The 23,868-nt window shown below is 33.1% G+C and overlaps 1 protein-coding gene across 4 annotated transcripts; it reads left to right on the forward strand.

Annotated features, from left to right (window-relative positions):
- Positions 1-18,196: 18,196 nt before the first annotated feature.
- LOC107897079 (RNA polymerase sigma factor sigC) lies at positions 18,197-23,539 on the forward strand. Of its 4 annotated transcripts, XM_016822417.1 has the most exons (9): positions 18,276-18,424; positions 18,543-18,684; positions 19,329-19,477; positions 19,599-20,165; positions 20,258-20,488; positions 21,227-21,265; positions 21,725-21,865; positions 21,967-22,167; positions 22,874-23,539. In XM_016822417.1, exons 2-9 carry the CDS (start codon positions 18,585-18,587, stop codon positions 23,153-23,155), a joined length of 1,710 nt encoding a protein of 569 aa, XP_016677906.1. In that variant the 5' UTR covers positions 18,276-18,424; positions 18,543-18,584; the 3' UTR covers positions 23,156-23,539. The 4 variants fall into 4 exon arrangements, with proteins under 4 accessions (XP_040971681.1, XP_016677906.1, XP_016677905.1 ...); XM_041115747.1 differs by lacking the exon at positions 21,227-21,265 and having other exon boundaries at positions 18,197-18,424; XM_016822416.2 differs by having other exon boundaries at positions 18,326-18,684.
- Positions 23,540-23,868: the final 329 nt, after the last annotated feature.

Here is a 23,868-nt window from a genome sequence, read left to right on the forward strand (position 1 = left end):
CCCCAAACCCTTATTTTTCTCTTAAACTTTCGGCTATGGTGAATAAAAATGAAAAATATGATGGATGTTAACATATTTATTTTATTTTTCACTTATATATTTTAATTAAAATTAATTAATCATAATTTATTAACTAAAGCTTAATTAATTAATCACTAATCCTAATTAACAAAATTAGTGGAGTACATCGATCATCCACCACCGTTTGGCCATTTAAAAATAGACTATTTGCTTATTTGGTCCTCCAATTAATTAAATATACATAATGATTGATATTTTCCATATTTTACAATTTAGTCCCTGTACCTTAATTAATCAATAATTTAACAAAATTACTTATCCAAAATTCAATTAACCTATATAATAACTTTATAAACATTTAATAAAAATATATATAGACTTGGTTTACGGGAACAAAATTAATTAATTATCCAATTAACAAAATTAAATAAAAAATCTAATTAAACTTCATACTAACCTCATAAATATGACTCAATCATCGAAAATGGGGTTCTAAAACCACCATTTTTAAAGTCACTGAAAAATGGGCAGTCATATTCTGCATAAAAATTGACCACCAAAGCTTGAGATTCCTCTCTGAACAGCAGACCATCACACCATTTTAACAAAAGTAGGTACCCAAAATGTTAGGCTACGATTTTGAGGTGGTGTATAAAAAGGGAAATGCCAACATAATGGTTGATGCACTCTCAAAACAGCCTCACAATCCAGCTGGTTAGCTGCTACAAATGGTGGGGATGTAATAGTTCGTTTTTCAGTGGTGTCAGAAATAGTGATTTCAGGGCCACCAAATTCGACGAGTAAGTTTGTAAATATTATTATTTAATATTTACAAATTAAATATGGTTTTAAAAGTATTTTTGATATGATAATTTATGCTATTCAAATTATTAATTAAATTCAAGTGGTAAGATCTTAAGGTTAAATGGTTCTAGAAAATGAGGTATCGGGACCTCGTTTTTATAAAATGAGCCGTAAATATTTTTATAAATATTTATAGAGTGTCATTAAGGTGGTATTAAAGTTTCATTGAAAAATTTTAACGTTTCAATAGTTAACTAATTAAAAAGAACTAAATTGTAAAAGATGTAAAATTTAATCACTATTTGATTTGAGTGATTAAATGGTTAATTGAATAAAGGAAAAAGGGATTTAAATGGTAACTAAACCATGGTCAAAGTTTCCAAGCGGTGGTGTTATGATTGAATCCGTTAGCTTTTGGATTAATTATTCTTTTAGTCCTAATTAATTTGGGATTAAATTGTAAATAATTTTATTTAGTTAGAATTTAATTAAATTGAAGGACCAATTGTGAAATTAAACCTTCCTTTGATTGTAATTATGCCATAAATTTATGTGATGGACAAATATGGACATGACTTTGGTGTTTTATTTATTTATTTAACCAAGGGCAAAATGGTAATTTAATAATTAAATTAAATAAAAGAAAAAGAAAAGCTATCATTATCTTTTAATTTTGGTCTTTCTCACCGAATGGTTGAGGGAAGGAGGCCATTTTTATACCTTCAATTTTCAGCAACTTCACAAGCTAAATTGGTACGTGATTTTAACCCTGTTTTTAATAATTTTTATGTTTTGAGATCGTTGCAACTAGGTACAGGTAGCCCATATCTTCGAATTTGAAACTGTTAAAGATTTTGAATGTTACCATTGATGAACCTTGTGATTTTAGATGTTAAATGATGAATTTGAGATATTAATTCCTATTTAAAAGTATTTTATTAAGTAATTTTGATGAATTTTCCGATTAGGGACTAAATTATTGAAATAGTAAAACATACAAGGGTTTATTGAGAAATTATTAAAAAAAAGGGCTGTAATGAATGTCATGAATATTTAGATAGCATGGGTTTGCATTAAAAATGGTTAATTTGCATGTTTTAGTCTCAGTGACTAAATTGAATAAAAGTAAAATGTTAAGGGCAATTTTATAAAAATATAAAAAACCAAATTTCATAAAATAAATTTTTTTATTGTCTGAATTAATAAATTGAATAAAATTATTAATTTAGATCAGGATCAAGTGGAAAATCGAGGAGAAGGAAAATTTACTAAAATGCACTTGTACTTTGACATTTCTACAATTTAGCTAGGTAAGTTCAGACGGTTAGAATTTAACATCAATATGAATTTTTGAGTTGATTAATACGGTACAACTTGTATATTTATTTTTTAATTATTAATAATTAATGGTAATTTGATATATAATATTGAATTTGATTACTCGGATTGGATTACATGCGGGATAGAATACAGTCGTGATTTGGTGTGTTGGAGGGATTGGCTCTTGTGAGCATCTGGTGTGTTTGGTTGGACTAACAATGTACTCATATCCGTAAGTCATTCTTCGTTTGGAAAATCTCGGTAAGGTAAATTATTTAATAAATTTGAAAGATTTGTTATTTATTGAATATTCCTGAACATAAATGAATTAATCAGTTGAGATTGTATAAATGTGATAATGTGTAAATATGATAATTGGATATTAGTTGTATTTGGAAAGTGAATTGAAACCCTATTAACTGTATCTGGCTGAATCGGATATAGATGGCATGCCATAGGATAGGAAGAGTTCAGAGATTTCTTCGACTTCGAGTCGATAAGGCACTGGGTGCCAATTTACTTTGGTTTAACTGATGAGACACTAGATGTCAATGTATATAACGCTGAGCACAGTTATTACTTCGGATTTATCCAATGAGAAGCTAAGTGCCAAACTAGTGTGTTGGTTGGATCCGTGTATCTGTCCGAGTCCGAGTCGTGTTAATAGGGGTAATTAAATAAAACGATATTTTGATTGATATTGAATAATGTACTTATATATGAGAAATTACATATGTTATGGTTGAACTTACCTATGTTATGAATAAATATATTAATTAGTTAGTTAATTGATGTTGTTATTTAAGTTTATGTTTAGTAAATGGACTAGAAAGTAAGTAAAAGAAGTTATTCGTAGTTTTATGAAAAAGTTAATGATGGTGTAAAATGTTTTATAAAATCTTATTATGTTAGAAATGAATATATATATGATGTTCATAGACTTACTCATTTATGAGTTAGTGGTTATGTAGTTGATAAATCTTGAGGCATTGGTATGACTTTATATTTATCATATAAAGTTCATTATTGAATTGGAATATTATGTTTAAAGTTTGTACGAGCTTACTAAACATTCATTGCTTAAGTAGTTGTTTATCCCTTACTTTACAGATTATCGGAAGCTCAATCGGGTTGGAAGCTCGTCGGAGATCTATCACACTATCCAGCGATTATATCGGTAGATTTTGATATCTTGGTTAAGGTTATAATGGCATGTATAGGTGGATTATGTCTAACTTTTAATTGATAATTTGGGTATATATATGTCATTTTGGTTGATAATTATGGCATGAAATGTTGCTTTGAATTTGATGTACTTAAGGTACCATTGATATCTTGTTGGTTATGGCTAATATGGTCAATTTGATGCATGTTTAGAAATAACCAAAGTTGGTATATGTTGTATCGATCTCAATATGGCCAAGATATGGTATGTTTTGGAAAAGTCTTGAATAGATGTGCATGATTGAAATATGGTATACCTAATATGGTAAGGTTGGTATGTGTTAATTGTGTTATGTATTGGTATGGAAACAAGTCAGTTGGTAAATGGTATAAATGTGGTCAAATGTAGTGAGATTATTTTTTATATAGCATGGAAATAATATTGAGATTAATTAGATATGTATGATTAAAGTTTGAACAAATATGCTCATATGTATATATATATAAGTTGATGCTTGATGATTGAGGTGCCTTTTGGCATATTGGTTGTATGAACATTTGGTATGGAGATTAGTCATTCTTTGCATAATTTAAGTATGTTTAAAGGCCTTGTATACATACATAAATTTCTTGTAGGTTTATGCTTGAAAGGGTGAAAGAAATGGCTTGGAAGTGGTCATTTTCTTGTCTACACGGCCTAAGACATGAGCATATGTCCCAGCCGTGTGTGACATACGGCCAGGTGACACGGCTGTGTGTCCCCTATTATTTTTAAAGGGTTACAAGTCAGGCTATTATATAGCCTAGCACACGGCTTGGCACACGGGCGTGTCAGGTTACTTTGAATGGTATACGGCCTAGCATACAGGCGTGTGACTTGGCCGTGTGACCAAGTCAGAGAGTTACACAGCCTGAGACACGGGCATGTCTCTCGACCATGTGAGTCACGCGGCTTGACCACACGGCCATATGACCCCTGCAGCTTTGAAAATTTTTTATGTTTTCTGAAAATTCTCTGAATTTCTGATTTAGTCCTGACTTGTTTCTAATACGTATTTAAGACCTTGGGGCTCGTACAATGGATAATATATATAATTTTGATTGGTTTTATTATGAATATTGATATGTTATGAAACATTTGAAATTTCTATTTGTTTGATCTGTAAACCTCAGTAACACTCTATAACCCTGTTTCGGCAACAGATACGAGTTAGGGGTGTTACAGGGGAGCTCAACCATTTCTGAATTGTTAACTAGGGCGCAACACCCTTGGTAGGATGACCCTAAGCTCCATCCTTCTTGAGGAGGAAATACAATTTGGTGGTGGGAGCCAACAAAGATCATCAGTAGGAACTTTTCTCCTACTTCCATGAGAGTGTTATTGGGGGTCACTCAGGCACTCATGCTACCAAAAAAAAGTTGACTAGTCTGGTGTATTGGAAGCGCATAAGTTCTTATGTCAAAAACTGTGAAGGAATGTGCAGTATTTTAAATATGCAAATATGACAATACAACACATCTGGGACTCCTGCAACCCCTTGCTATCCCTAGCAGAGCCTGGTTTCACATAATCATGGATTTTATTGAAGGTTTGCCCTCCTCTAAGGGTAAAGACACTATTTTGATGGTTGTGGATTAACACACAAATTATAGACACTTTGTGGCTTTAAGCCACCCTATTTTTGCTATTATTGTTGCCCAAGCTTACCTTGACAATGTGTACAAACTCAATAGGTTACCAAATTTTATTGTTTCTGATTAAGATAACATTTTTATCAGCTTTTTTTGGTAGGAGATCTTCAGAAAGCTAGGCATTCACCTCCATCTCTCTACAGTTTACCATATTGAGAATGATGGTTAAATTACGGTCCTCAATCAATGTTTAGAGACCTACCTTCGATGCATAACTGTAGAAAGGCTTAGAGACTTATTTTTTTCTTTACATGGAAAAATAGCGATACAATTCCACCTTTCACGCAGCCATTCAGACGGCTCTAAATGGGAAAGTTCCTCCTCAACACCTGCCTTACCTAGCATGCTCTCCCATTGTTTGTGTGGACTATAACCTGCAGTAATAAGAAACAACTCAATGCCTTTTGCAATTTCATCTCAAACGGGTTGAGAATCGTATGAAGCATTTTGTTAACTGTAAAAGGTTTGATTACACCTTCTGAAACAGCGCGTTTTTAGGATTAACCGAAACAGTGGTTTCGGCGCCACCAAATCCGACGAGTAGGTTTGTAAATATTATATTTAATATTTATGAGTTAATTGTGATTTAAAAAAATATATTTTTGATATTGTGATATTTGTTTTATAAGTGATTTATTAAGTTCAAGTGGTATGACCTTAAGGTCAAGTGGGTTTAGGAAATGAGGTATCGGGACCTCATTTCTATAAACAGGGTCGTAAATATTTTTATAAATATTTACGGAGTGGCAAAAAAGATGGTATTAAAGTTTCGTTGAAAAATTTTATCATTTCGATAGTTAATTAAGCAAAAAAGACTAAATCGCGTAAAATGCAAAAGTTGCATTCTAATTGTTTAAGTGTTTATTTTCCATGTTTTACTAAAGTAGAAGTCCCTATTTATCAATTAAACCATTACTTTATGATAGTGGAGATTGGTGGTTTGGCATATATGAAATTATGTATTATTATAAAGGACAAAAAGGTAAATGGAACATTAAAATGTATCAAATAAAAATAAAACATAAAATGGCCATGCAAATTTTATTTCTTGGCCGAATATGGAGGAGGAAAAGAAATCCATTGAAGCTTCCTTATTTTCGGCACTTGCATGAAGTGATTTAGGTATGTTTTGTGTTCGGTTTTTGATAATTTTTATGTTTTTGAGATCGTTGCTTCGTATTCTAGCTAGCCCGTATCTCTGATTTCAAAACTGTTAAAGCATTTGAATGTTGCCATTGTTGAATGCATGAGTATTTTGATAGTTGATGATGGAAAATAAATTATTGTTGTTGGATATACATGTTTTGTAAAGTGAATTTTGGTAAAAATGTCAATTTTGGATTAAATTGTGAATTATTGAAATTATATGGTTGAAAGTGTGAATAAATGAAAATATGGGCTGTTATGAAGTTGTAGTAAATTTGGCTAGGCATGGGTTTGGCCAAAATTAAATGAATTTAATTTTTCGAGCTTAGGGACTAAATTGTAAAGAAGTTGAAATATCAAGGGCAAAAATGTAATTTTTCCATTAAATAATTTATGGGCTGTTTTAATACCATGAATATTCGGTTAAGCTTAATTATGGTTAAAAATGGTTAATTTGCATTTTTTTAGCTCAGGGACTAAATTGAATAAAAGTGAAACTTTAGAGGTAAAATAGTAATTTTACCAAAATATGAAATTGAGTTAAAATGAATAGAATATGAATTGTAATAGTTGAATTTGATTGATTAGATCAAGTTAAACCTCGTACGAGTCTATATCAAGGGAAAAACGAAGTATCGAATTCGTCGATCTAATTTGTCGTTACCACGAATGAGGTAAGTTTGTATGCAATAAGCATTGTTAAATTTATGTTTCTAATGCTTTAATATCGCATAAATTGTATATACGTGAATATTTTAATGTCTGACGACATATCGACAAAATGTGGCACTTAGTGTGCGGGGTAATCAAATATGGTACTCAGTGTACGAAATATTGAGAATGGCACTTAGTGTGCGAGATATTGAGAATGACACTTAGTGTGCAAAATATCAAATGATTCAAAGGGCAATTATAAATTGTGATTGAATGATTAAATAGCGTAAAGTGAACAGGTATACTTGCTATATTATATGAATTGTTTATGAGACGACTTTATAATGGTGATATTCGGGCTTTAAGCTTAGCAAGCTTTAAGCTGGTGAATAATATTATCGGGCTTCGGGCCTAGCAGGCTATAATGCCGGTGAAATGATATCGGGCTTCAAGCCTAGCAGGCGAAATGCCGGTGAATGAGTTCAGACTTAAAGTCTAGCAGGCTTCGTGCCGGTGATGAATTCGGGTTTAAAACCTAGCAGGCTAAATGCCGGTGATTTGATAAAAGTCTAAGACTATGAGACCTTGTGTTAAATCGGCAATTGAATTCGTTCAATACATTAAGTTGGCCAGGTATGTGATATATACTTATGCATGTTAGATCGATTGGATATGAATCATGAATGTGAAATGAGAAGCATAGATGAAAATGCCTATGTCATATATGTGAGTAAGGGTAAAACCATCGTAAATTATCGATAAGGGTGGACTACGTGCGGAACCATCTTATAATTGCTAATTTGAACGGTTGTGTGCAAATCATTGAGCATGATGTATTGTATTGAGATTATGCTTAAGTGAAATTATAGAACTGTGATGAAATTGATTGGTGATATACATGTTTAAATAATGTGAATGCAAAGAATGTATGAAAGAGTAAATTTGTAATAAATCTGTTTGGGACAGTAGCAGTAACGTGATTTTGGAAAATCACCATAAATTGTGGGAGTTGATTTAGAAGATGAATAAATTATGTAATTAAATCTTAATGAGTCTAGTTTCTTATAAAAGAAACCGTGTTAGCAAAAGAATTGCTGATAATGAGATATTTGAAGTGGCGTGGGATAGAGTTAAATGACTTCAGGGTCCGTTGTTCTATTTTTAGAAAATCATTATAATTTGTAAAAAAATGTTTATAAGATAAAATTTATATTCTTAGACTCCTTAATGAGTCTAGTTTCAAATGAAATCAACGATAACATATTTTGAATTCTGTACAATGAGAAATTTGATTCATAGTGAAGAGTGGTCAGATTAGTCAAATAGTGAAACAGGGGAAACTTTAAGAAAAATCTGGTATTGATTGGCCAAATCAAAAATTCTAAAAATTTTATGGATGAAATATATATGAGCCTATTTTCAGGGAAAATTAACGGCAAATGATTTGGAGTTTCGTAGCTCCAGTTATAAATAATTTAGTGACTGTTGCTCAGGAAGACAACTTGTAGTGAATTTGTGATTATGTTGTAAACATTGATAAAACTTGTTAATGAGTTGCTTATTGTTTTCTTATGAACTTACTAAGCATAAAGCTTACTCCCCTGTTCTTTCCCATATTCCCTAGGGTTGCTAGGTTAGCTCGGGTTGGAGGCCGTCAGAGATATTATCACACTGTCGAGTTAACGCTATTGGTGTAAGTAAATCCTAGTGTTTCGAGTCTATGGCATGTATAGGGTTTTAATGTTGAGTATGTGATATTATGATTTAGCCAAAGGTGTTGGCTGGTATTGATAAAGTGTAGTAGCCATGTGAATTGCCTGTGTTGGCTAATGATGTTGTGGGCCTCAATGTTTATTCATATATATGTATGATACTATATCTTGTGATGTGGCTTATAGTATGTATGCCTAGAGATTGAAATGAGATTCATTGATGAGCTAGTAATTGATGCAAGATTTGGTGATTGGTAAATAGTTAATAATGCCTCATGAATGGTTTGTGGAAATGATTATGTATGCTTAGTGATGGACATGAGGTTCGTGATGTAATGATAGTTATGACTAGTATGTGGTAATGATGTGGGCAAATTCTATAATATTTATTGCATAAGAAAATGACTTGAGCATAACATGTTTGTAGATGTTTAAGAGCTCATTTATGCCATGTTGTATGTTATTGGATAAGTATGTATCTATGCATGTGGTGTGAGAGTGACAAAAGGCTTGGTAAATAGCCTTTTTCTGGCCACACAGCCTGAGCATACGGGCGTGTGAAGCCTTAACGCAAGAGATTTTTCTAAGTTTTTCATGAGTTCTCGGTTGGGTCCTGAACCACCCCGGATGTATGTTTTGGGCGTCGTAAACCCGTATATGGGATAGATTGCATGTGAAAAGAAAAGTTTTTAAATTGAACAAAATTTTATAGCCCAATTTTTGTGTGATTGATTGAGTTTTTAATTATTTGAGATTTCATGACCCTGTTTAGTATGGAAGTGTTAGTAAAAGTCAGGTAGCACCTTGAACCCTGTCCCGGTATCGGATACAGGCGAAGGGTGTTACACCTTCCAAATGGGAGACTTGGTCTACTTGAAGCTTCAACCATATAGACAACACACTGTAAGGAGGTTGACCAACCAGAAGCTCTCTTCAAAATTATTTGAACCCTTCCCTGTTACAGCAAGATCGGACAATTGGTCAACACACTGCAGCTACCCATTGATTCTCGTATCCACCTGACCTTCCATGTGTCCCAACTAAAACGCCACATTGGGAAGTAGCCAGCTCATGCCAACTTACCTCTCAATCATTCCCCAAGCCATAAATCTCCATAGTATTTGAAGAAAAACATCCAAGAACACTATAGATTTCTCCATTGTTGAACTTTTAAGTTTTTCGAATTTCTGATCAAACGTTTGGTTTTTCATAAAATAAGGTAACAATTCGGTTCCTTATTAGTTTTTAATGTTATTTGATCCTTTAAAATGAGTTTTTAACTATTAAATCGCATGTTTTAAATAAAAGTCGAAATTTGGGTCATAATAGTAAATTTCAGGATTTTGGGTAAAAATGTGGTTTCAAAGTGTTTTTCAATTAGAATCCATTATATTAGAATGTTTCTAAACTTACTTTGAGGTTTCGTTAAAGATTTTTATCTTTTTAATGAATTTTTGAGGAAATTGCCATAACTTGTCGAAAAATTTTGATCCCATAAATTGGGCAATTTTGTGTAGTTCACAATTTGAGAATCTATCATAGATGAATAACTAAATAAATGGAATTCATTTTAAGCAAAAAGATTAGGTATAGACTGGGATGTGTGAATCTCAAGTTTGCTAAGTCGAAGGTTTCGGTTACACGGGAAATTAGCTTAGGCTTGTATTTTGATTGCTTTGTGTGAGTCCTTAGCTAATTATTGATGGTATTGCTGTGTGATTTGTTTGTTTAAAGCTTCGAATTTATTAGGACATTCTACGAGTTAAGGAAATGTTAGTTTGAACTTTCGGCATCTCAGCGAAAGCGTAATTGGTGAGTGTTTGAAATCGTTGCTTATAGATACGATTCATTGCATAAATTTAGAATTTAGAAGTAGCCTAAAATTCTGAGTGTAATTTTTCTCATGCCTATGTTTAGGTTGTGAAATATGTGCTCATGTATTGAGAAATGAGAACTAAAATGTGATGCCATAACATGTGCTATATGCTTGTAATGTTTATTGTGAAAATGGAAATGTAGACATGCTATGCATGTCAAATGACAGAAATTATGTTGTGCCTATAATATGAATTTGCAGTGAAAAGTGCAGAAAACGGTAAGTAATATGTGTGTTTAATAACGAATATTTTGGCGTTGTGATCTTTGAGACCGTTGGATGTAGTTGGCATGCCATAGGATTGTGAGTACTTACCTATATATGTTATGTTTTTGGGGTGTTAAGGCCCGTGACAGATTTAGAGAGATAGGGGAATGTGAGCTAAGCACCGGGACATGTTTGGTGTGTTGGAGAGTGCTAGCTATAAGCTACTCTTTTTGGGATATGTTCGACTTTATGAGTCATTTGGTGTATTGGAGATCCGTGTATCCGATGTGTGGTGATAGAGCCCACTTTATGTTTCATAACTCAAGTGTCAAATTATATTAAAATGTAAATATGTGTAATATGATTAATGCCTAGATGAGTATATGGTTACTATGTAGATAGATTTATGAATAATGCATGAATAAGTAATATTTTATTAAATATTGAAATTTTGTAATTGTGCTATATAGTTGTTCTAATATTGCATGATGACATGTTTGCGTGGTAGTTATTCTAATCATTCACAGAGCTTGTAAAACTCACCCGCTCTTTTTTAAACCAGTGTAGATTAGTTGTTTTCCGGTGTAAGCGATGTGGTTCAAAAGGAGTGATCCAAGTAAGACTGTAGCAATTTTTCGTAGGTGTTTCTTTATTCGTTTATGTTTAGGGAAAATAAAGGCAATATGGTAGACTTTTAGTTGATTTTTCCATGATGTTTTAGTTGCTTATATGACTTACTTGTTCTTAGGATTTATGGATATTAGATCTTGTGATATTGATTTCTTACATGGACATATTCTCGATGATTGAATTATTATTATGGACGTTTTGATGATTTCTTGATGAGGTAAAAGTTGCATGATAAATAGTTATCAATTTATATGGATTATATGCCTTAAACTGTTATACTTTTGTGGTCTAAAGTAGATGTATCGATATTTGGGTTTTAAAAACGATACCTCCATGATTTTTGAAAGTGTAAGAAGTTAATAACATAATTTGGTATCGATACTACATCACGAGTATCGATACTCGAGGTAGAATAATCGATACTTTATGAAAGGTACCGATAATTTTTGAGATTTTGATTTTAAACGAGAAACAAAATGTTGTTTTGGTATCGATTTTCCAAGCAGTATCAATACCATTTGAGAGAAATATCGATACCTTTGGTTAAATATTGATACCTATTGAATAATTTGAAATTTTTGTTTGATGGTCTAAAAGCATATTTAATTCTCGTTTTAAGCTCGTATGATGAATGTTTATCATGTTTTAATGATGTCTGGAATATACATGACCTATAATTATTACAAAAGACAAAATGGAATATGTTTGTCTAATAACGAGACCATTTGTAATGCTTATGATGTGTGATGGTGATGACATCCTGATATTCGAGCTCGGCGACTGGGCTAGGTATAGGATGTTACACGTCAGCTTGAATGGCACTATCATTAAGGAACCAACTCATATATTAGATCGATGTATGGTGAAGCGAGGCAACCACGTTGTCATTGAGGTGTTGGTTGAGTGGGCCAACACATTCCCTAAAGATGCCACCTAGGAGATCTTCCATGACCTGCAAAAACAAGATCTTACCTTCGATCCTTGAGGACAAGGATCCTATGACCTAAGCACTTGAGACAGACTAATTTTTTACCGTTAATTCAGTTAATGAAACACCCCGTTTTAAGCTTAGAAATCGATTTGTTAAGCTTTAATAAAACAATGAGTTTTAAGTTGTCATTAGACGTTGTATTTTTGTGTTAGTTTGGGTGTAGGGACGTTAAGTGAAATGGTGTGTTTTACTACCCTGCTAGCTGTGTATCTAATAGCCTAATCAGTTTCTAAATGGTTGTAACAGTCATTAAGCCTTTAACAACAAGGGTTGTGTCTGAAGTTTGTTATGCTAATTGTTAGAATTGAGTGACCCGAATCTTTATTTAAATAAAATACAGTGGTAAAATAAAATAAAATAAAAGTAAAATCCTTATAGAACTACACTTCCTTTATTTTATTTTAGAATAAGGTTTTTTAAACCTAATTAAACTTTATCTATTTGATATTGATTAGAATAGGGTATTTCAATATTACTACAATCCTATTAGAATATGGTTTTACAAACCTATAAATAGACATAGTCTACTTCTCTTGTAATTATTTGAATTCAACATAGTAAATTTTCTTTTCCTCTGCCCATGTTTTTTCCTAAAAGGGTTTTCACGTAAAAATCTGTGTGTTCTTTTTTTTTCTTTCTCTTTTCTTTGCAATATATTGTTATTACCGACATTCTACTTTTTACAAATTGGTATCAGAGTTTCCGGGCTGTTCATCTCAATTATGGTAATGGCGTCTTTGAAGTATGAAATTCCGCTGTTGGATCACAACACTAGATTTGTGTTGTGGTAGATAAAGATGTAGGCAGTTCTTGCACAGATGGACTTAGAGGATGCCCTACTAGGGATAGATAAGATGCCTTCAACATTGACGGAAGAAGAGAATAAGCATAAGGATCGAGAGGCATTAGCACAATTACATCTACATTTGTCTAACAAAATTTTGCAAGATATGCTGAAAGAGAAGACCGCTGCTACATTATAGAAGAGGCTGGAACAAATATGTATGTCGAAAACTCTAACCAGCAAGTTGCATATGAAGCAACGTCTTTATGCTCATCGTTTGGAGGAAGGTGTGTCTGCGCACGAACACTTAATAGTGTTTAAAGAAATTCTCTCAAACTTGAAGGTCATGGAGGTTCAATATGATAAGGAAGATCTAGGGTTGATTCTACTTTGTTCATTGCCCTCATCTTATTCAACCTTTAGAGACACGATTTTATATAGCTGCGATTCTTTCACAGTTGATGAGGTTTATGATTCTTTGACCTCATATGATAAGATGAAGCATCTTGTGGTTAAACCCGACTATGAGGAAGAGGGTCTCATTGTTCATGGAAGACAAGATTGAAATGCTGATGATAATCGTGGAAGGACACAGGAACAGAATCCCCGTAGTAAACCTAAAGGTAGATTGAAGTCTTCAAACAAAGGTAAAACTTGTAATGTCTGCAAGAAGAAAGGGCACATTAAATCTGAGTGCTATAAGCTGTAGAACAATATCAAAAGGAAAGCTATGAATCAAAAGGGAAAACAACCAGAAAAATCCAGTGAAGCTGATGTTGTAGAAGACTACAACAATGGTGAACTTCTAGTCACTTTTATAAACAATTCTAAAGTGAACGAGGAGTGGATCCTTGATTCGGGTTGCGCCTTCTACATGAGTCCCAATCGGGATTGATTTACAACTTATGAAACAGTGTATGAAGGTATTGTTTTGATGGGAAATAATACTTCATGTAAAATTGCAGATGTTGGAACGATTAAAGTTAAGATGTTTGACGGAGTTGTCAAAACACTTAGTTATGTGCAACATGTTCCAGAATTGAAGAGAAATTTAATTTTGTTGAGTACTCCTGATTCAAAAAGGTACAAATACACAGCTAAAAGTGGGGTTTTAAAGATTTTCAAAGGTTCCCTTGTTGTGATGAAAAGGTAGAGAAAGACTGCCAAGTTATATGTTTTGCAGGGTTCTACTGTTACTGGTGATACAGTTGTCGCTTCCTCTTCCTTGTCAGATGATGATGCTACTAGACTTTGGCATATGTGTCTAGGGCATATGAGTGAGAATGGCATGACAGATTTGAGAAAAAGAGAAATTCTTAATGGACAATAAATTTGCAAACTGAAGTTTTGTGAACATTGTGTTTTTGGAAAGCAAAAGAGAGTTCGATCACCAGAGAAATCCATAACACGAAGGGAAAGTTGGAGTATATTCATTCTAATTTGTGAGGGTCATCTAAAGTGCCTTCGAGAGGTGAAGCTAATTATATGCTAACACTTATTGAATATTTTTCCAAAAAAGTTTGGGTATTTTTCCTGAAGCAAAAAAATGATGTGTTTTCTGCATTTAAGTCTTGGAAAACTATTATTGAAAAATAGATGGGAAAATAAATAAAACACCTCCGCACAGACAATGGCTTAGAGTTCTGTTTTGATGAGTTTAATAAACTATGTAAGTTAGAAGGAATCGTGAGACACTTGACAGTTCGTCATACTTCACAACAAAACAGCGTTGCAGAATGAATGAACAGAACAATCATAGAGAAAGTTCGATGTATGTTGTCGAATGCTAACTTACCAAAGTTGTTTTAGGGTAAAACAGCCTCTACTGCATATTTTTTGATCAATTGATCTTCATCCTTTCCCACTAAGAAAAAGACTCCACAAGAGGTATGGTCTAGTAGTCCTGCTGATTATTCTGATTTAAAGATCTTTGGGTGTCATGCGTATGCTCATGTTAATAATGGAAAATTGGAATCGAGATCCATTAAATGTATTTTTCTTAATTATAAAACTAGTACAAAAGGGTATAAGTTATAGTGTCCTGAAAATAGAAAAGTTGTGATTAGCAAAAATGTTATTTTTTATGAAACTGCTATGCTACCTAACTTATCTCTTAAAGACTCTTCCAATTAAGAAATATCAAAAGTAGGTGGAGCATCAGATTAATCTAGAATCTACAACAGACTCACTCCTCAAGCTAATACAGAAATTTAGAATAGAGTTGCTTCTTCACCACAATACTCTATCGCCAAAAATAGAACTATAAAAGAAATTAAACCTCCAAAGAAGTATGGCAAGGCTGATCTAGCTGCTTATGCTTTATATGTGGCTGAAGATGTAGATGCAAACCAAGAGCTATCTAATTATTCTGAGGTGGTTAGCTTTGAAGACTCAGAAAAGTGGATTTTGCTATGCAAGAGGAGATGAATCACTCCACAAAAATAGAATACAGGATCTTGTGAAACTTTCTAAAGGGAAAAAGGTTGTTCGTTGTAAATGGGTGTTTAAAAAGAAAGAAGGGACTCTAAGAGTTGAAGAACCCAGATATAAAGCAAGGCTTATTGTAAAGGGTTACAGTCAAATTCCAGGAGTGGACTTCACATATGTGTTCACCCTAGTTGTGAAGCATAGTTTGATTCGAGCTTTGCTTGGTATTATAGCCATGCATGATTTGGAACTTGAGCAGTTAGATGTAAAAACTGCATTTTTGCATGGAGAACTTGAGGAGGATATTTACATGCAACAACTAGAGGGTTTTATAGTCTCAAAAAAATAAGACTATGTTTGCTTGCTGAAAAAGTCCTTTTATAGTTTGAAACAGTCACCAAGACAGTGGTACAAGAGATTTGATTCCTTTATGACTTTTTATGATTTCAAAAGAAGTAGATTTGAAATTTGTGTTTACTTTGAGAAAAACAATGATGGTTTTTTGCGTATCTACTCCTTTATGTTGATAACATGTTGATAGCAGCGAAAGATAAAGGAGAAATAAAAAAGGTCAAAGCCCAAATAATGAAGAATTTAAGTTGAAAGATTTGGGACCAATAAAGAAGATACTTGGTATGGAGTTTCTCAAAGATAGAAAATCAAGTAAATTGTACCTAAGTCAGAAAGGTTACATTGAGAAAATTCTTTACAGGTTTAATATGCAGAATGCTAAACCTATTAATACTCCTTTAGCAGCCCATTTCAGATTTTCATCGGCTTTGTCTCCACAATCAGATGATGAGATTGAGTACATGGTACATGTTCCATATTCTAGTGCAGTGGAATCTCTCATGTCCAAATTTATCATATGTAGTCAGTGCAGTTAGTAGATACATAGTGAATCTCGATAAAGAACACTGGAAAATAGTTTAGTGGATTTTAATATACTTATGAGGTACTAATAATGTTTGCTTACAGTTTGGAAGAACTAGAGATGAAGTCATTGGGTATGTTGATGCTGATTTTGCTGGAGATCTTGATAGAAGAAGATCTCTCACAGGTTATATCTTTACAATTAGAGGTTGTACAATCAGTTGGAATGCCACTTTGTAAACTACAGTTGCTTTGTCTACCATTGAAGCTGAGTACATGGCGATTACTAAGGCTTGTAAAGAAGCCATTTGGTTGAAGGGACTCTTTAGTGAACTCAATGAAGACGTTAAAATCAGTACAGTATTTTGTGACAATCAAAGTGACATCTTCTTTACAAAAGATCAAATGTTTCATGAGAGAACAAAACACATTGATATTTGATATCATTTTGTTCGTGATATTATTGCTCGTGGTGATATTGTTGTAAGCAAAATTAGTACTCTTAAAACTCCTACAGATATGATGACTAAGTCACTTCCTATAACTAAGTTTGAGCATTGCTTAGACTTGGTTGGTGTTCATTGTTGAAGTTAAACCCTTAAGGGATTTTCTAGCAGAGGTGGAGAACTTGTTCGTTGAGAGTTTGCAATGAAGAACTTGTTCATTAAGAATTCATGTCAAGGTGGAGATTGTTAGAATTGAGTAACCCGAATTCTGATTTAAATAAAATACAGTGATAAAATAAAATTGTAAAATCCATATAGAACTACACTTCTTTTATTTTTTTTTAGAATAATGTTTTTTAAACCTTATTAAACTCTATCTATTTGATATTGATTAGAATTGGGTATTTCAATCTTACTACATTCCTATTAGAATATGGTTTTACAAGCCTATAAATAGACATAGTCTACTCCTCTTATAATCATTCGAATTTGACATAGTGAATTTTCTTCTCCTCTGCCCGTGATTTTTTTCCCGAAAGGGTTTCCACATAAAAATATGTGTGTTCTTTATTTTTTCTTTCTCTTTTTTTATGGTATATTGTCATTACTAATATTCTATTTTTTTACACTAATTTTATGAATGAAATCCATTGCCTTCTTTCTCTCTCTAGATCTTTTCCTCTCTGTTTTCTCTCTTCTCTCGATTTTCTTCATTTCCATTGCAACAGGAAATTCTCTCCCATCACTATTAGATGGGGTCTATGTGCTGCAATACACATAATAGCCAAAGGTAAAAGCAAATGCTCAAAAGCAATTTGATGCCATTTGGAATTAATAGGCACATGATCATTTGGAATATGCGGCAACTTGATCTAAAATACATTTTATCTTAAATTCAAAAGGAAAAAACATTTTATCTCCAACTAATTGATATTTATATTTATACGTGTTAAAATCTAATTTATATACAATTCTTAATTTTATTATCAATTTTTTTACCAATGATTTATTAAAAATTAAATTCAAGTTTAAAGAAAATTCTACTTCAATCAAATTCAATCAAATCTATTGAAATCCCAAGCCTTAAATAGGTTGAATCTGATATTAATAAAAAGTAATTAGACAAAATCCAAATTAAAAGTTATAAATGAGATGCTAAATTTGTTTCCGAATAATGCATCTCAATTTGAATATTTAGTTCTTGATAATTTTTTTTTAACTTGGTTTTTAAATATTTTTATTCACATTAATTTCAGAACTTGACAATTTTTTTTAATTTAACCTTTAAATTTAAATAACATTAAGGTGTGATGATGACGTCAATTATTTGATGATGTGGTTTAATTTTAAAGTTTCAAGTCATTATATCTTAATAAAATTCAAATTTAAGAGCAAATTTGAAAAAATCTACTAAATTTAAAGTCTAACGGAGAAAAAAAAAAGCACCCAAAGAAATTGTGCGAGGGACTAAATAATAAAATATGATTTCAAACACAAGTCCAGGAAGAAGAAAAGAAAAAAAGCTCAATTATTGCAGAAGAGCCCAGATATTAGAGGTGGCCTAATAACAAACCCAAATCCAGCAAAAGATATTTTGGGCACTTTTATCATCCGGAAAAGAGAAGGCTGAAGCTGTCTTTGACACAAGTTTTTGAAGATGAAGAACCCGTGGTTCAGGTGAAAACAAAACAAATTATAGCAAAAATAGAATAAAAATAAATAAAATGGAATGATGGATTTGATGGTTTGCCTGCTAACATACGTTTTTCTATTTAACTCTGCAAACTTTATGAAGATTTAATGGACACTCTGTTTCTGCAATACATAAGAATCAACAATGGGTTTTAGATTGAATCTCAAAGGTGTTTTCCCAGTTCCTTCTCATTTTCTTCCCAATTATTCACCTTCCAGGCTTCCTTCTTCTTCTTCTTCTTCAGGTGAGTTCAATGGATTTTCAAATCCACTCTATCCTTCTTGCTTTACTTAAAAGGAAAGTTAAGCTTTTAAATTTTCTGAGTTTGGTTAGATTGTCAGTTAATTGCTTAGTTGAATTTGTATTGCTGCATTCTTTTAATGTTAATTGAAGCTAAGATGAAAATGATGTCCCTGTAATTTAGCGAAGTTTTAGATTTTGTTAAAAATTGAATATCTTGCTTTTTAGATTTAAAAATTCGAATTCAATCATTGACAGCTTTAGTGTTTTCAATCAAATTTGGTTACCATATCAAAAGTGTTTACTGAGTTCATAATGAATTGCTTTTGAAGTTGGTATGATTGTAAGAGTGTTTTGAATGCAAATTTTAGCAGAAAATACTAACTGCATTAAGATTGAGCAAGGACTTTTAAAATCTCAAACTTTATTCAAGAACAGGGATTCGCAACATGGTTTGGCCTAAAATTAACTTCGACTAAGAAGTTGGTTATTTTTCTATTTCGAGCTTTTACTATGCAGTCCATGCAATTGAATTCCAATTCATTCTCTGGCCTTATCTTATACCAAGTGCTTGTCTTTGGGTTGTTGTCAAATTTTCATTTCTTCCCTTGGTTTTTGTTCACTTCGATTTATTTTTCTTTAACACAGTTAGAGGGAAGGAGGCTTCTTTTAACTCAACCAGGCTGTCTTTAATATCTGATGAAGGTGTGTTTCTATCAAAAGATCCTCCAAAAGCATATGCTTCACCTGCAGCTCTGCAAACATTAGAAAATGGTTGCTCAGATATTGAAGAAAAGGTGTGTGGTTGAATATCAAATTATATCTACTGAACTGCACGCAACCCTTTATTGGATATTTCATAATTTTTCACTGTCAAGTATCTTGTATTATTGTGGATTTTTTTTTTTTCTCTTCCAGGTAAATATTGACAAGGGACCACAGTCACAGAATTGTTCCCATGTTATGGTTGGTAAATCGCATGAACCAATTAGAGGAAACAGATCTTCCTCGTGCGCAAGCCCACAGACATGCAAGGCATCACGTTATAACGTGCTTATGGATAATCTCCACGTTTTGGAGGAGACATTTGTTGATTCAGATGTGTTAAGATTGGAGAGGGAAATCCTAGTACAACTAGGAAGGCTTGGAGCTCTAAATTTATTCAATATCTTTCTGTCTCATAAACCTTCAAATATTTTCGACCTATCTGACGATGCTGCTAATAGTTTAGAGTGTATTATGAATGGTTTGGTGGATAGTGAAAAGGACAAGATAATTGTTAGCTCTAGAAAAAATAAACAACGAAGAAAAAGAAGAGAAAAAGCAGTAGAAACTACTACAATTTCTACACAGTTGCCGCCTACCAACACCCTACATGGACGTTATCAAAAGCCCAAACGTTCTTCTCCTAAAAGAATGTCAGACTCTAGAAAGAGAAGATCGGCAGTTGCTAGGAATGAAGTAGAAATGTCAAAGGGTGTTAAGGTTGTCTTACAAGCTTAGTATATGGAATGCATATTCTTTTGTTACACACATCTTAAGGCAACCTCTGACCTCTCTATGCTTTTTCCAAGCAGGTGGTTGCAAACTTGGAGAGGATTAGAGCAACTTTGGAAGAGGAAACCGGGAGAATTGTCAGCTTGAGTTGCTGGGCAGAAGCAGCCAAACTTACTGAGAAGGTGCTGCAACAGCATTTGCATTATGGTTGGTACTGCAGGGATGAGTTAATAAGGAGTACACGCTCCTTAGTCCTCTACTTTGCAAGGAACTATAGGGGTTTGGGAATAGCCCACGAAGACTTAATCCAGGTTAGTCAGGCCTTTTTGATATGCTTGGTTGTCTACATGCTACACTTGTTTTAATCATTTCCAATCAAGTTATTATTCTACATAAAGTAATTTTCTGAGCAGATCTTGCCTGATTAAAAATGCGGCTGCCTAGTTTTTTCTTTGTCTATGTTTACACTTTTGATGTTTTGGAATCTAATCAACAGTATGAATAGATTAGGATGAATCTTCTTATGGGAAGTATCATCTAGGCTAAACCACTAAAAATGCCCTTGGACTAGTTTACTTTTTTTAATAAGCCCCTATACTTTTACTGAACCCAAATAAGCCCTATGTTTTAATTTGTACTTAATTTAGCTTATATTTTAAATGAAATGTTAATTTATGTTAAGAGCATTTAGGCATAAATTAAAGGTTAAGGACTTATTTATATACAAGTTAAAGATTAAGGGCTAATTTCGGTATATATTAAATTTCAAGGGCTTATTTCAGTGTTCATCTAAATAAAGTAGTAAAGTTCAAGGGTCTACTTAATATTTTAGCTTATTAGCGATCATGTTGGAAAGGGTGCGTTGGTTTCTTAAATACTACAACAATTCTGATTATATAATAGCCTTGATGTGCTTTTCCAACTAGGTTCTCTCTTTAATTATATTGATAAGTAGTCATGAATTAGCATAACCAATCAGAAGAAAGCAAAATTTCCTTATGGAATCTGCCTAGTAAATTGTTAATTGTAATGTTTCAATATTTGTGTAGGCAGCACTATCTTATTGTATGGGACCTTTGACATATCATATAAGTGCAAAGATAGAAAGGGAATGATGTTAGTTTAGCTTTCTTACAAAGAAAATTTCAACTTAATTTATAGTATATTTTATCTGAACCAAATCTAATGGATTAACATGTTTCCTAAAAGGTCAGACATGTTTGTTTTACACGTTTCCTATTATCTTAACTTTAATCCTTCAGACATGGAAAGGCGCGAATGGAATTCTTACAGGCATGTTCTCCCTTGCAGCTATCTATTTTATGGATGTCACGTAGACCCTTATTTTTGCAGGCTTGCTAACATAATCAAATGTTTATTTACTTTTTCAAATTTTTGTACAAATCATAAAAGTTAAAACAGTGAGATTGTAAGAAATCATGGCATGATTAGAGAGGGACATATTTTCCTTCATGTCTTCTCTATTTCCTTTGGTTTCCAAATCCTGCCTTACTAAACGTTCAAGTTTTTTTTGTTGTGTTTAACAGGCGGGAAGTATAGGAGTCCTCCAAGGTGCAGAAAGGTTTGACCACACAAGGGGATACAAATTTTCTACCTATATACAGTACTGGATAAGGAAATCAATTTCGAGAATGGTGGCACGGCATGCTAGAGGGATTCAAGTTCCCGTATGTAGCTTTCTCTATATTATTTCTCCATGCAAATATCTTGGTAATAAGAGCTGGAGCTTGACCAATGTGTTATTCTCCTGTCCTTTCTTTCTTTCTAGTGCACGTTAAGCAGGGCGATAGTACAGATACAGAAAGCTAGGAAGGCCCTTAGCAAAAGCCATGGGAAATACCCAGAAGAGGACGAAATTGCCAAGATTACGGGTCTTTCTTTGTCCAAAATCAGGTTGGCTAATAAATGCTTCAGAGTTGTGGGTTCAATTGACCAGAAAATTGGAGATTATATCAATGCAAAATATTTGGTATGTCATTATTTCTTTCCGTTCGCTGCCTTCTTTTCCTCTTCTGCATTATAAGAAAAAGGCATTAAAATTTCATCAGTTTTATTATAGAAGAGTTTCTGTCATTGATATCCCCCAAGCCCCTTGTTTTACATCGGTCAGATCTCAACTGCAAACTGGCTAGATAATGGCAAGAATTGCGAATGACAATGGTGGAAGTTGCAGCATCTGTTAATATGAAAAAAAAGGGCATTTGAAGCTTATCTTTAGGATTGCTTTCTTCTTTTTGTTGAATGCAAGGTTTATATTGCGTCAACGGTGCTACCAAAGAACCCAACTTATTTAGGTTAAATATCTTAGTTCACTTAACCCTATATTATAACCTTACATGTCAGTATTTTCGGAATAATTTTATAATATGGTGGATTATTTGTGGAAAACATAAGGGCTTTCAGTGTTACTATGGAAGTCGTTTTGATATCGTTGAAGCAAATATGCATTGATACATTCTATGAATTGAATGAAGTGGGGCAAGAATATCTTCTTCTTCTTTTTTTCCTTTCTCCCCTGCATTATCTTGAAGCTTTAGATGATGATGGGTTCAGAGTACTTTTCATTTTATTGCTTTCTATTATCTGCATGTGCATTCTTTTTTTTCATGCAAACTTGATATGGCATCAATGAAGATGCTTTGATTGACAACACGTGTGGGTATATGATGATGCAGGAATTTATTCCAGATGCATCAATATGTAGCCCGGAGAAAACTGTGATGAGGCAGCACATGAAGGAAGATATCAATGATCTTTTGAATGGTCTGGAAAAAAGAGAGAGGCAAGTGATGGTTCTACGCTACGGACTCACGGGTTCTCCCCCGAAGTCACTCGAGGAGATTGGGAGGCTTTTCCGTGTGAGCAAAGAGTGGATAAGAAGGATAGAGATGAAAGCAATGGCAAAATTGAGGGATAAAGAAACCTGCAGAAATTTAAGCCACTATTTGGACTCTTAGTTCCAATTATGGTTCGAGATAACTCCACTATTGGCTGTTTTTCAGAGGTGTTTCGAGCCTGAGAACACAATTAACTTCCATTCTCCCAACACTATGACAGATGATTTTGCTCGGGAAATGAATCGCTCTCTCGAAGAGGTTGGCAAAGGCAGAATAAAATCAAACATGGTGCTTTGTTTAAGGCAAGCTTGGTAAATTATCTTTGGAAGCCTTTAATGGCCATTTTGTATTATCTGAAACTCTGCAAAGTTTCCATTGTAAATGTTCGTTTCATCTTCTCTAGGATGAAAGAAAGCTTTAGTATTATTGTAATATCATTACAAATCTCTTGTATGTGAAGTTGAAGATTGGGTCAATTTTACCACTTGGATATTGCCTTTGTAAGTTGCAACTCTGCCATATCTAAGCCAAGCATAAAGATCGAACATTCTGTCTGTTTTATGAATTGCACCTCTTAAATGCAGTGCATCTCACCCACACTTGTAGGTAAGAAAACATTTGTAACCATAAATCTAGACAAACAATAATAATAAAACTGTTCAAGTTCCTACGATCTTGAAAGCGAAGAATTAATGAATATTTATTGAGATTATTCTTCCTCTTCATGATTTTGTACCTTTTTTCTTTCAAATTATATCCCATAATTTCGGACAATTTACGAAAACATGATATAAACACAATATGACATCTGTTCAACGTGACTGCTAATGTTT

This window comes from Gossypium hirsutum, chromosome A06, assembly GCF_007990345.1.
Source record: "Gossypium hirsutum isolate 1008001.06 chromosome A06, Gossypium_hirsutum_v2.1, whole genome shotgun sequence".
Classification (NCBI taxonomy): domain Eukaryota; kingdom Viridiplantae; phylum Streptophyta; class Magnoliopsida; order Malvales; family Malvaceae; genus Gossypium; species Gossypium hirsutum.

Excerpts from the sequence above, each read along its gene's own strand:
- LOC107897079 (XM_016822417.1), top strand. The coding sequence starts at position 18,585 with ATGGGTTTTAGATTGAATCTCAAAGGTGTTTTCCCAGTTCCTTCTCAT. Across the intron at positions 19,478-19,598 it reads GCTCAGATATTGAAGAAAAG|GTAAATATTGACAAGGGACC; the intron begins GTGTGTGGTTGA and ends TTTCTCTTCCAG. Across the intron at positions 22,168-22,873 it reads ATATCAATGCAAAATATTTG|GAATTTATTCCAGATGCATC; the intron begins GTATGTCATTAT and ends ATGATGATGCAG.